General features: G+C 46.3%; 1 protein-coding gene across 1 annotated transcript in view; it reads left to right on the top strand.

The window, feature by feature from the left end:
• ABCA4 (ATP binding cassette subfamily A member 4) overlaps positions 1–13,978 on the top strand; it is a 145,274-nt gene that overhangs the window by 90,842 nt on the left and 40,454 nt on the right. The window contains exons 22-30 of the mRNA XM_057528069.1: positions 343–480; positions 1,424–1,617; positions 2,704–2,788; positions 5,431–5,636; positions 6,008–6,056; positions 9,827–10,068; positions 10,744–10,868; positions 11,357–11,455; positions 12,276–12,462. Coding sequence (XP_057384052.1) covers positions 343–480; positions 1,424–1,617; positions 2,704–2,788; positions 5,431–5,636; positions 6,008–6,056; positions 9,827–10,068; positions 10,744–10,868; positions 11,357–11,455; positions 12,276–12,462 — 1,325 coding nt within the window. The remainder of the gene's footprint in view (positions 1–342; positions 481–1,423; positions 1,618–2,703; positions 2,789–5,430; positions 5,637–6,007; positions 6,057–9,826; positions 10,069–10,743; positions 10,869–11,356; positions 11,456–12,275; positions 12,463–13,978) is intronic.

The raw sequence follows: 13,978 nt of genomic DNA, 5'->3' as shown, positions 1-13,978 counted from the left end.
ATTCTGTAAAGTTATTCTGACCATCTAAGACCAACCCACCTCTGGATTATTTCCCACATGGAACACTATCTTGCAGCAGCCTGGGCTGTATTTGCTCTGATGTTTATGTGTTTGAACTCAAAGGTGAGAACAGTCTTCAAATGGTCTGATCCTAGGAGGCAGGGATTTTCTTTCCTGCATTATGAGGCCTGTACCACTAGAGTTTTGAACACTGTATGAATATCTAAGGAGGCAGCGTCAAGCTGCTGCTGGATCTAAGGTACCTTCCTTATGAGGTCAGCCCTGGGCCCTTCTCTTCCAATTGTCCACAGCTCCTGTGACCCTGCCGCCTTGTACCTCTAGGTGGCATGCAGAGGAAGCTGTCCGTTGCCATTGCCTTCGTGGGAGATGCCAAGGTGGTGGTTCTGGATGAGCCCACCTCTGGGGTGGATCCCTACTCGAGGCGCTCAATCTGGGACCTGCTCCTGAAATATCGCTCAGGTAATGGCCACTGTGCATCGCCTGTGCTCTCACTGAGGCTTTATGGGTGCTCTCCACTCTCTCACACCTAGCATTTTGCAACTCAGTATAGTAAGGGCCACAACTATACCCAGATGGGGCTTTATCACTGGCTTGGGGGAGTCTAAGTTCTAGATGAAGCCTCCTGAGATATTTTACACAAGTACAAGCAGGGAGTTGCCGATGAAGCAGCCTACTTCCCAAAAAGCTCTAGAAAGTTCTCTCGACCTGCAGCCCTTCTGTCTGGAACAATGGGAGCAGCTCTAGTGAAATTCCCCCTTGGAAACCAGGTGTGAGGGCAGTGAGCCTGTATTCAGTGATACAGAGGACTGCTGCAGATGGAGATGTCTCAAAGTGTGACATTTCCTCCTCTGTCGTGGCACGTGCAACCAGAGGTACAGATCCAGAAGAGATAGCAAGCAGAGCTAGTGCCCGTAAAAGCGGTTGTGTGGTTCAATCCTGCGGTCGATTTGCCTTCCTGGAATCCTCATTACCATTTTCTTTCAATGACATCTCCAGCTAGTATCAAAGTGTGTGTGTGTGTGTGCGTGTGTGTGTGTGTGCGTGTGTGTGTGTTCTTTGCAAAGATTATAAATGCAGTACTTAATAACCCAGAGAATATACATATAGAACTCAAAAGATGCTGACTGACAATAATAAACATGTCCCATATATGGTGATTTATTTGCATCAGGTCCTATGTCTAATGAAGAAATGATCTGTGAAACAGTGCTTTACAATATGCAGGATGCTAAAAACGTTAGCTGTTTTCATTTTTATTCTAGACTTTATTGCAGAAAACTTGTTTTTATTTATTAACTCCCAGTTTTTGCAACCCATGTCATGGGAAGCTTGCCATACATCCTCTCCCATCCACACCTGGCCCAGGCCTGCCTGGTGATTCCCCTGACCCCTGCCCTTGCAGGCAGAACCATCATCATGTCCACTCACCACATGGACGAGGCCGACATCCTCGGGGACCGCATCGCCATCATAGCCCAGGGACGGCTCTACTGCTCCGGCACCCTGCTCTTCCTAAAGAACTGCTTTGGCACAGGCTTCTACTTAACCTTGGTGCGCAAGATGAAGACCGTCCAGAGCCAAGGAGGAGGCTGTGAGGTCTGTGTCTGTCCGGGGAAAGAGCCTGTCCTGGGTGAGAAGGAACACACAGGGTGGTGCTGTCGTTCTGGATACTTCTACCCAAATCAGACTCCAGCCAGCAGAATTGACCTCTTTGTTTCTGGAACCATTTGTAGATTTTGATAAAAGGGCATTCTGAACTCTCTTACAGAGATGCTTTACCCCAAATAAAACAACTAGTTTTAAACGACCTCTGATTGTTATAGGCCAGAATCCTAAACTACACATGTGGTTTGGTGCAACATAGAAGGGAGTGACTTATTCTGCAAGGTTACACTAATTAAAGGACAGTAGTTTAAGTTCCTTTTTTCATTCCAACATTTATGTTCGCTAATTAAACCCAAATTTCATTGGTAAATGAAAGCTAAGAAAAAGATTCCCTGATAACTATAACCTGAAAATGGTGAAGTGAAAAAATACCAACCAGCAGAGACCAACTCAGCATGTTAGGAGTCCCAGGTTCAAGTCTGGGCTGCAAGGTGAACAAACTGTGTCATCCTAGGCAAATTCCTTAATTCCTCATTATTGTGGGATATTTTCCACATAGAAAATGAAACTGATAATTGCCTCTCTGCTTCTTGGGGATATGGTGAAGATAAGTGAGATAAAGTATTATAAATGTGCTTCGGGCTCATTGAGAAAGGCAATGCTCGCATTCAAGTTGTCTTGTCATGCTTATTTTATGGTAGCATTATTTATGCCTCTGGCCCCTGTAGTTTAAGTGTCTGGCTGCTTCTGGGTTTTCCAGTCCTGGATAGACTTCCACAGCCCAGCGTGCATCCCTGGGGAGGGAGAAGCAGAATGTCTTGCACAGGCCAACCTATAGCTTTCACATAAGTAATGACAAGCCAAAGGGATCCTTCAAGGTTCTCTCTGTGCCTGATTCACACACTCTGCAGAACAAAATCAAACAGCCACAGCTTCAAAATGTTCAGATGAAGTAATAGATTAAAACAGTGAAGAAAAATGTGTTGACTACACTTGGCGTGAGAAACAAAGCATGGTGGTGACTTCAGTCAGCATCAGGGAGATGCTATAGGAATGACTGACATCCATCTGTTTTAGGGGAACTGCAGCTGTGCGTCTAAGGGTTTCTCCATCAGGTGTCCATCCTGCGTCGATGAGATAACTCCAGAACAAGTCTTGGACGGTAAGGACTCAGGCAGACTGTACCTCAGTTCTTGTCTGGTGATCATCTCTGGGTATTGTTGGGTGTGTCCAGCTGTCGTGCATTTCAACGGGAGCAAATAGAACACTCTGTGTGTTTCTCAAGCCCACAGTCATGCAACTGCTCATCTTCTTCTTTGAGTTTTTTCTCCTCCTCCGTTCCCAAAGGGATGTTAAAGTCATGGGCCTACGGGCCCTCTCCCTTTAATGACGAATCCAGTCTTTGTTCACTCCTTGCCCTTGCCCATAGTAAGCCTCCATTCCTGGGGTCCTGCCTGGCTCCAAGCCACATTCCTCAGCGTCTGGAGAGAAGGGGTTCTTAAGGTGCCAGCTGGGGCCCTACGGTGGAGCCACGGCGACGCACAGCCCTCACCGTGCACTTTTCCAGAGAGTCAGTTTGCACGGTGTAGATGCCAGATCTGAGGAATATCGCACATCCCTCCCTGTTACACTCCCAGCTTTCCTCTCAGTTTCCCAGTTTTCCAGTGGTTCTTGCTTGGATTAGGGTGTGTCAAACCTCATAAGGGATACCTCCACTCCAGGAAGATGCCAAAGAGAGGCTCTCGCTGTAGAAGCACTCATCGTGCAGGACCTGACCTCCTGCCCTAGAGTGCTTGTCAACAGCTCTTTCCATTCTCCTTGAGTGCTTGCCCCTCATCCTTTCCCCGGGGTGTCTTCACAATTGGAATACCACACTTCCCATATTCCTAAGTAGGAGCAAAACTAAACCTATGTACTGATCCAAGTTAATGAAGGGGGGAAAATATCTGCTTATCAAAGAAAAGACAAAGTTTCCTACTTAGCACAAATATTTTTCTAACTAAAATCTGGTGAAACAGGAAGACGAGACAGTATTTATGCACCATGCTTAAAAGCTGAGGGAAAATGCCCAGAGGTGCATCATATTTACTCTCCCACCCTCTCTTTGCACTGACAGAACCTGTGGTGAACATGAACACATCTTTTTAGAACATTTCTGTTTCTTTTTCCTAGTCTCCCTTGCCGTGGGCCCCTCCCTGCTTTCTGAATAATTCTTTTTAAAAGAATACATTTAATTACTGTGTGCGCCAAAGTTAAGGTGGAAACAGAGCCTGCTGGCTGAGGTGAATTTTTTAAATATTACTTTACTTCTAAATAAAAGTTTATTTTCTTTGAATAGAAGAGGGATGCTGTGAAGGGTGGGAAGCACAGTAAGTAGTTGTACCCGAAACAAGAGAAGGAAGATCATTTCAGTCCCCATTAGCTCCTTGGAAGGCTTTTCACACACACACACACACACACACACACACACACACACACACATACCACGCACACTCGCAGACCTCCCTGCCAGACGCTGAAAGCCCTACTGCCTTGAAGGACTGCTGCTGGAAAGGCTGACACACACGTCTAAGACACAATTCCTGGGAATCCAGCAGCTTCAGGTTTGATTTCCTTCCTAAGAGAACAATGAACGTGACCCCTAGAGAGCTGTTAGGGCAGAGCTACTTCCTCCCGTGAGGAGCCCTCCGGCCCCTGCATGAAGTCATCTCGGAGCTGAAGACAATTGAGTCTAATTTGCATATTTGACTTAAAACAAGCCTTCCAGTGCAGCTAGGCAGAAGGATCTGGGTTGAAAGCCATGAAATCCCTCCACATGAGTCATTTCTAAAACAAAGAAGGAAAAGAACTCATTGGGTGATCCTGACTCTGAGAGGATGGCTTGCAGAAACACACAAGACCTGGGCTCTGAGTCCCCAGAATCCCTTCCCCTTCGACCTGCCTCTCAAGACAGTGTGCTAGGGAACTGTCTCTTTAAATGCATGCTTTTAATTTTTTAATTAGATTTTTAATTTTAAAGTAACACATGCTCATGCATAAAATTCAGTTCTGATGGTATGAGTGTATCAGGTGAATACTTGATACTGGACAGTTCCCCACACCCCATGCTGTGCTTCCTGTACTCCATCCCATGGTCCATTTCCACAGCTTCTCAACCCCCTTCTGCATTTCCTGTGAGCTGGGGATTAAGGGTTTTATTTGTTTGTTTGTTTGTTTGAGGAGGCAGATGCATCCCCAGGGGAAATGGTGCAGGCCTCCCAAAAGTTAGACCAGGCCTGGGTGTGTGACAAGAGCTTTCTTACTTGAGATTGATGTTCGTGATAACAGTAGCAGCTGACACTCATCTATGGGCCAGGCACATCATTCTCAGTGTTTTATGCATGTTAACGGATCCAAGCCTCACAAATAACAGTAAAGTGGGTGCCATTATTTTCCCCTTTACGCAGATGAAGAAACAAGGGTATGACCTGCCTAATGTTGCATAGCTCGTAAAGAACAGAACATTTGATTGAACAAAGGAGAAAACTGGCACAGGAGTGTTACATGAGCTCCCCAAGGTTGCACAGCTAGTTGCGGGGGGTGGGGGTTGGCTTCCACCTCCATCTCCCTTTCAGTGCCCATCACAGGGCCAACTAAGCTAAAAACAGACATGATGGAGCGCTGTTCCTCCACAAGAGTCACTACCGAGAAAGGAAATGCCCTTTTCTCAAATGAGAGGCAGAAGAAAGTAGGGGACCTGGGCAAGTTCACAGTCTTCCAGGTTCTGGAAAACAGAGTTGATGTCAGCCTTTCTTCTTGTCTTAGGGGATGTGAATGAGCTGATGGATATGGTTCGCCACCATGTCCCGGAGGCGAAGCTGGTGGAATGCATCGGTCAAGAGCTCATCTTCCTTCTTCCAAATAAGAATTTCAAGCAGAGGGCATACGCCAGCCTTTTCAGAGAGCTGGAGGAGAGCCTGGCTGACCTGGGGCTCAGCAGTTTTGGAATTTCTGACACTCCCCTGGAAGAGGTAAGGCAGAGATTCCGGGTGGCTGCTGTCAGGTACCAGAAGAGGTGGTTCTTTGCCAAAGTCTAACACAAAAGTCTAGAAGGGAAATTCTGTAAAGGCAAAAAGCCATAATTCCTCACCCAAGCGTAGCAACTATCTTCATTTTTGGCTTATTTCCTCCTGCCTTTGTCCATAGGCGCACATATTTTACATAGTTGTGGTCACCATATACATACACTTTTGTATTTATAGAAGACTAGGTTCTTAGACAAAGAGTCATAATGTATTTTCTTCCTATGATGAAGCAATCCCCAACAAAATTGAGCTTGGGTTAGATTTTTCTGAGAGTGGGAATGCCTAAACCAAATTCTCTCTTTTTTCCTTCTTGACAGATTTTTCTGAAGGTCACGGAGGATTGTGGGTCAGGACCTCTGTTTGCTGGTATGGCGCCCGAGCGTGGAGTTTGTTCCCTTACCACACCCACAAGCTCTATCTTGAAAGCCTAAGGAAAAGCGCATAAAACAACAAAGCAGGCAAACACTCCTCCATCGCCTTCATCTGACCCCAAAATAACAGGCATTTTGCACTCTCAATTCCTTTGATTGACAAAGGAAAGACAAATGGAATTAGATCTGGGTGGGAAGATTCTAGACGAAATCAGGATTCTTAAGGAGGTCAGGCTGGGAGCTTCACCACCCCCAAGCTTCTCACCCCACTTCCTGGTCTCCTGTTCCTGCCACATCACCATCCTCATCTCCTCCTCTGATCTCTACCAGGTCTTTGATCCACTCCTGCTTGCATGAGTGACAGCTCGCAGAGTTCTTAGAGATAATGGTGACAGTAAATACAACCCAGATGCCAGCTAGGACCTCCTGGCCTCTTTGAGATGGAGATAAAATTATTCTGAACCCTCATTTAGTGCACTGCGGAGCTTCGAAACTGGGGGGACCGTAATTGCTGTGGATTCTGGGGGTTTCTCTTCCATATGTGTGAGCCCGGCCACCAACCATCCCCTTCCGTGATTTCTACCAAATCTCAGAGCCACACAAAGCACTCATGAGTGCAGTGGATGTTACTGTGGAGGGTGGAGGATGGGGAGATGGACATGCAGGAGAGCTTACCTGCCGCAACACAGGCCACTTCTGATAGAACAACGGGCATCCACCCACTCTGATAAAATCCTCTCCCTGGCTTCTCCCTTCCCATTCCATTTTCCTCTCTCCTGGTCAGAGGCAAAGCTGTGAGGCAATTCTCCTTTGCTGTCTTGGGCACCTGCCATTGGTTACCTCTTTCTACCCAGTGTAACATATCACAGTATTTTCCTGTGCAAAGACTGTTTCCTCTTTGTTAGTTTCCGGTGCTAGCTCTACGTCACGGTTTTCATCTTGCTTTGTAAGTGATCCCAGCTATGCCTAGAACTAACAATAGTCAAATATATCAGCCCAGACATGTGCCATGATCCAGGTAGGTTGTGTGGCAGCCAGAAGAGGTGGCCATCCAGGCAGAGTGGGGAGGAAGGTGCAGTGCTCTGGAGGGGGTGGGAGCAGCTCACCACAGGGCCCAGGTCTTCTTTCCAGCTTTGTAGGCACAGGAATTAAATTCCCTCAGCTCACCCAAGGGCAAACACTTACATTAACCAAGACCAGAATGAAAACATGCTAATTTATATTAGAAGCTATGATGGATTCAAGAATCAGGGCCTTTAATCTGCACAGAATGCTCCTTCTTAATAAGTAGGTCCTGGGACTTCCCTGGTGGCACAGTGGTTAAGAACCTGCCTGCCAATGCAGGGGACGCGGGTTCGATCCCTGGTCCAGGAAGATCCCACATGCTGTGGAGCAACTAAGCCCGTGCACCACAACTGCTGAGTCTGTGTGCTGCAACTACTGAAGCCCGCACACCTAGAGCCCATGCGCCGCAACAAGAGAAGCCACTGCAAAGAGAAGCCCGCACACCGCAATGAAGAGTAGTCCTGATTGCCCCAACTAGAGAAAGCCCACACACAGCAACGAAGACCCAACACAGCCAATAAATAAATAAATGAATAAATAAAATTAAAAGAAAAATTAGGTCCTTTTAGAAGAATAAATTACACATCAGAAGACTGGTCATTCTGGACACAGAATAGAATGTTCCAAAGAGACAGTCAAGGGTAGGGGTTAAGAGCATAGCCTCTAGAATGAAGCAGACCAAACATCAAACCTGAACTCTGTAATTTGCTAATTGAGTGGCTTTGGGTAGATACTTATCCTCTTTTTTTGTTTATGAGAACTCTTAAGATTCAATCCCTTAACAACTTCTATGTATAACATGCAGCAGTGTTAATTAATTTTATCATGTTGTACATTACATCCCTAGTACTTATTAATACTTAGTTTCTTTGTACCTCAGTTTCCTCATATGCAAAATGGGGATGATAATAGTATCCACCTTTTAAGGTTATTGAGAGAATTAAATGAGCTAAAACATGCCAGGTCTTAACACAGTATGCAACTTCTGGTTATGATTCAGCAGCACCCTAATCTCAACACTTACAAATATCTCTTACGTCAAACTCAGCCCTAGTTTATACTTTACAAAGGGCTAAATATCCGTTGTTTTATTTGATTGTCACTATAACCTCGTGAGGCTGGTAGGGCAGGGATTGGCCCCATCTGGGGAAACTGAGCTCATGTAAGTTGGATGACTTGCCTTAAAGTCACACAGGCTTTTGAGTCTTATTATTCCCTGGTCTCAGCTCTCAAATCTAGGACCCTCAATTATACACTCCCACTGTCTCCCATTTTTCAGGTGGCTAATTGCATTTGTTTTGAATAGGCTCCGTTTTAGAGGACGGCATTTTTCTGATCTTATCTTCAGAGTCTGAAGGAGCCTGTGGCTGTCTGTGGAGTCATACATTGCATGGTACCAAGAGGGTCCAAGCCATTTCTGAAGGGTGGCTCACTGCCAGTGGCCTCTGGAGGGCAGCGGAAAGCCAGGGACAAACAGACCTGAAGCCCTCAACTCTGGTCTGGACCGTGGACTCCAGTCTGGATGGGGCATCAGGGAGAGAGCAAAGCTCAGAGGACAGACACGAGGACAGGCAGCGATCCTACCAGAGGGAGGGCCATCCACAGCAGACACCAAGTCTGAGCCCAGATCAAGAGAAAGGAAGTGGAGATGGGACTCTGGTGCCAGGTAGTCAGCGAGCCTGCAGAAGTTCTCCACCCTCTGAGTAGCAGGCCTGGTACACTGCAGGTGCCCGTGCACATTAGCTGAAAGGATGACTCCGCTGACCCAGCTCCCTTCGCAGCTGCTCTTGTCCTGGGAGACTTTAGGAGAAAGCAGCTAGGGGCAACTAGCCATCCTCTAGGCCCTCTATGTCCAACAACATATTCTGCAAATAAATATTAATCAGTGATGATAAACTATAGCTTCAACTTAACAGATGACTTGCAATGGTTTATAAAACACATTCACGTGTGTTAGCTCATTTAATCTTCATAAAAACCTTTTTCTTGTTTTCATTTTACAGATGAGAAAACTCAGATTCAGACAGGTTGAGTCACTTTTAGCCAAATTTGAACATCTAGTAAGAGTCAGGATTCAAACCCAGGTCTCCTGACTCCTAGTTCATTGCTCTTTCCACTACTTCTCAGTGACCTCTAAAAATTTAGAAAGAACCAAATCAACTCTGACTTTTACTTTTTTTATGTACACAGGTTATACATGAATATATTTTGTTGTTAAATTCAAATAATACAAAAAACACTAACCCTTCCCACTTCATCCCACGCCCTTATCCAGCTCTGCCCCTGAAGCCGTAACCTCTTTTAACAATTGACAGGTATTCTTTCAGAGCTTTGCACATGTGTACACGTCGTGAGTGTATGCATAAAATATGTTTCTTTGCATATGATAAATGTGCTGTCTAACACAAATATGATCTTATTACACATATTGTTCTGCACGTTTGTTTTTTGGTTTTTTTTACTTCTATGTTTCAGACCTCTCTGTCTTGTTCCCTTTAACTACTGTAGAGAATTTTAAAGCAATTTCAGGCGATTCTGTCTATAGATGATTTATATCAGAAAATAGAATTTTTAAAAGTTTATTAACCTTCCTGGCCTGATATTTTGTCACTGACTTAAATGAAGGGAAAATGTACACAGTAAGAAAACAATGATCTTGTGAATGTTTTTCTAAACTATTAATTCCATCTCCCAAACCAGGCGGCGCTCAGAGGAAAAGAGAAAACGTCAGTCTCCGACACCCCTGTTCGGGTTCCAGCAGGAAGGCCAGACAGACTCCACAGGGCTCCCACGGCCACCCCACGGAGCCCGCTGCTCCCCCGGAGCAGGAGGGGCACAGCCGACTTAACACGGGCGTGCAGCTGGCCCTCCAGCACGTGCAGGCGCTGCTGGTCAAGCGCTTCCACCACACTGTCCGCAGCCACAAGGACTTCCTGGCCCAGGTATGACTGCAGTCTTCGGCTGTGCTTGTTTGCCGGTGGCCACGCCTACCAGCCCTCTCCCAGCCTCCGCATCCTCTCCCAGGCTTTCTGATGCACGTGGGGTCAGACACGGCGATGAGCACCCTCTTAGGGTTCTGTCAGCTTTGTCTCCTCCTTGCCAACCTTGGTTTCTTTTTGGTAACACAAAGCTTCTTTGTAAGTATTCTACCTCACTTAGCAGAGAAAATAGAATAATAGTGGATATGTTAATATTGCTTTTATTTTTATAGGGGAGGGTGAAGTCATGTTTTCATTCATTTTTTTGTAATGACCCTACATATCAAGGTCATTGTCCGCTTTTTCTTTTTATACTTTTTGTTCAGAAACAGAAATTCTGGTTCACCTCTGGCTGAGCCTTGGCCTACTTCAGAGTTCAACATTGACCTGCTTCAACCACCCTTCAAAGGTTACCAGAACATTCTGTGTTCTCCTTCACAGCCTGCCTTTGCACATCCTCCCATCATGTTCCCCAGAAGACTGACGTTCTCCATCAGGGCCCAGTTATGAGGCTGCTGGATAAATGTTTAAAAGAGTGTGTGTGTATGTGTGTGTGCGCGTGTGCACATGCACGTGTGTGTGTGTGCGTGTAACATACCACATACCACAGCCCCAGTTACCATGTGTATTTTCCCACAGATTGTGCTCCCGGCCACTTTTGTGTTTCTGGCTCTGATGCTTTCCCTCATCATCCCTCCTTTCGGCGAATACCCTGCTTTGACCCTTCACCCCTGGATGTATGGGCAGCAGTACACCTTCTTCAGGTGCGTAGACTCATCCTCAGATGTCATCATCCACCTCCTTGGGTTGTGGGGCTCCTGGGTCACCTGCTGCTTGGTGTGGCCCTGCCCTTCCCACTCTCTGGGACAGTCACCAGCGTGATAGTGGTCCTCAGGCTGCCCTCAGAAAGGAAATTAATGTGTCTGCCACTTGGGAAAGGTGACCCCCAAGTGGACACCTTGGGGGAGGTGGAAGGAAGGAAGGAAAGAGAAAGCAAAAGGTTGGGTGAGTGGGTTGAAGCTCCATTTTTTGAAGTGCAGACATGATATGGAATCAGACCACTGGTGTGTTCAGATAGCCTACCCCCCTTCTCAGGAGACCTGTAGCCACCTCAAGGCAGCATCCTTTGCCTTGTTTACATGCCTGGCATGTCGTAGCCATTCAACAGACATTTGCTGAGTTGCATGTTGGCTGCTTTGTCCCTCTGTCTCAGTCACATGCCCATCGAGTAAGCCCCTCTCACTCTGTCTAGCATGGACCAGCCTGACAGCGAGCGGCTCGTGGTACTTGCAGACGTCCTCGTGAATAAGCCAGGCTTTGGCAACCGCTGCCTGAAGGAAGAGTGGCTTCCGTAAGTCCCTGCGCACCCCTGCCCTAACACCAGCAGCTGCCCTGGGAGACCCTGAGGGTGGGGTCCTGGGATGGCAGGGCTGGGAGAGGCCCCATCTCAGTCCTGCTCTGTGTTACACGAACACTACCATACCCCTGAGCAGCGCTCACCCGGCCTCTCCGTCAACACCTGTATGCAAGGGTGTTCACTACCCCTCAGGAAGCCCGTGCACCACAGGACAACTCTGTACTTCTGTAGTTCTCGATATAGAAGTACCATACTGAGTTGACATATGCTACTCACAACTTATTTGAAAGGAATTGGAACGGAGAAGGGGGGGAGATGGGGGATGTGCCCTTGTGTGGTTGGACCTAGAATGGCATTAGTTACATATATGGCCAACTTTCAATTATTGCTTTAAGTGTGGAGAAGAGCGCTCTAGAGGGCAGTTGAAATCCACCAAGAATTCAAAACGTTCAATGTAATTTTAACTGCTTCTCTCATCCAGTCTTTTCCAGAGTTATTGATAAGGACCAAAATAGATTAATTTCAAAACCTCTTGTATTTGTTCTCTAAACAGTGAGAGCTGCCAGCAGATAAAAGGGAGATTAAGCCATCCACAAGCTAGATAATTTTTCCCAGCCCCACCCACATCTAGTGAATCAATAAAATTCTAGTCTTGATTTTTTCTTGAGAGGAAACCAACCTCCAAGAGTAGAAGAAAATGCATGGGTCCGAGGAGGAAAGGCTCGGAAGGAGAGGGTTGGGTACTATTTCTCATTTTGAGGAATTTTTATCAACCTTGAAGCTGATTGTGGAATATGTTCTTGTCTTCCATGAGGGCGTTCCCCTGTGGCAATTCAACCCCCTGGAAGACTCCCTCTGTGTCCCCGGATGTCACCCACCTGCTCCAGAAGCAGATATGGACAGCAGACCACCCCTCGCCTTCCTGCACGTGCAGCACCAGAGAGAAGCTCACCATGCTCCCCGAGTGCCCTGAGGGCGCAGGGGGGCTCCCGCCCCCTCAGGTACCTCCGGCTCCAGGGGCTGCTAGGGCCCTGAGCCTGCCTGTGACCACAGCCATTGCGCCTCCTGAGTTTCTAGCCAACTAACGTTTCAAACTGACAGCTGAGTGAAGGACTAAATGAGGCTCCAGGTCCTTACCGCCTGGAGGAAGCCACTGACCAAAAGCTTCATTTCCAGCAGACACTCCCCATTCAATCTAGTAAGAAAATATATTTAAGTATTGAGAAAATTACACATCAGGCATGATCGCTATAGAAAAATTAGAAAATACAGGCAAGTCAGAACAAAAAAAAATTACCCTATCACTTGCTGATAACCACCAATAACATTTAGTTTTTATCCATTCAAGCAGGATTATATTCAAAATGCTGTCCTGAAACCTGCTATTTTCACTTAACAACGTATCATGAACATATGGCCATGTCAATAAATATACATCTACATTATCGTTTTTAATGCCTGCACACTATCCTACTGTTTGGATTTACTTTAATTTATTTAACTACTCTCTCATTGTTGGACATGTGGCCTTTCAATTTTTCTGTTATCAGCAGTGTTTGTAGTGTCCCTTCAAATGCACACTAACAATTTTAATTAAGAAACTCTCCATGTGCTGTGTAATTAACATGCATACGCGCACACACACACACACACACACACACACACACACACACAGAGCTAGCGACCTATGTTTTGCAGGGATAACAACAGTCTTGGCTCTGAGCAGCCTCCTGTCTTAGGAGTTCTGAATGCCATAATGTATCACAGTAAACTGCTCCAGGGGTTTCAGAGACAGTGAATGGGGCCGGAGAAGTCTCACCTTGTCTCAGGTTGATAACGAGACTGCCAGCTGACTTGCACAGAGCTGGGTCCTATGTGGTCCTCTCTCATGATTTGCCAATGAATGAACGACTCCCCATGAGGCAGTGTGGCAGGTGGGGCGAGCACCGGCCCTGGCATCAGAGAGCCACGGGTGGGTTACTTGGCCTCTCTGAGCCTTAATTTCTTCACCTATAAATTGGGGATAACTGCACTTATTTCTCAGCATTATTATGAGAATTCAATGAGATAAAGGAACTATTAGTTAGAAATAGTTTCAACTCAATTGATGACAACCTCAAACTAACAGTGGATAAAATATGACACAACTCGTTTCTTTCTCATGTAAAAGTTTATGTGGGTGGTTCATGGCGTTCTGTTTTGTCGCTCCCTCCTTTCTGGTAAACAAGTCTCAACCTCCTTGGCCAAGATGGCAAAATCTACTTTCCAGGCAGCAGATGGAAGAAGGGATGAAGAAAAAGGGAGGGCAAAGTGTGTGAATACACTATCTTTAAAGGAAGATTTCCAGAAGCTACCACAGAGGCACTTTCATGTGTACATCATTGGCCAGAACGGAACATCACGGGAGACTGGGAACTATCGTCTTTATTCTGGGTGTCCTTGTACCCAGCAAAACAGTCTATTCCTATGGCAAACAGCAGAGGGCAGAGCAGTAATGGGGGACAACTAAATTTTGCC

The sequence above is a fragment of the Balaenoptera acutorostrata genome, chromosome 1 (assembly GCF_949987535.1).
Source record: "Balaenoptera acutorostrata chromosome 1, mBalAcu1.1, whole genome shotgun sequence".
In the NCBI taxonomy this organism is placed as follows: Eukaryota; Metazoa; Chordata; class Mammalia; order Artiodactyla; family Balaenopteridae; genus Balaenoptera; species Balaenoptera acutorostrata.
The sequence above is the reverse complement of the archived record's forward strand: the minus strand, read 5'-3'. Positions and strand labels throughout refer to the sequence as shown.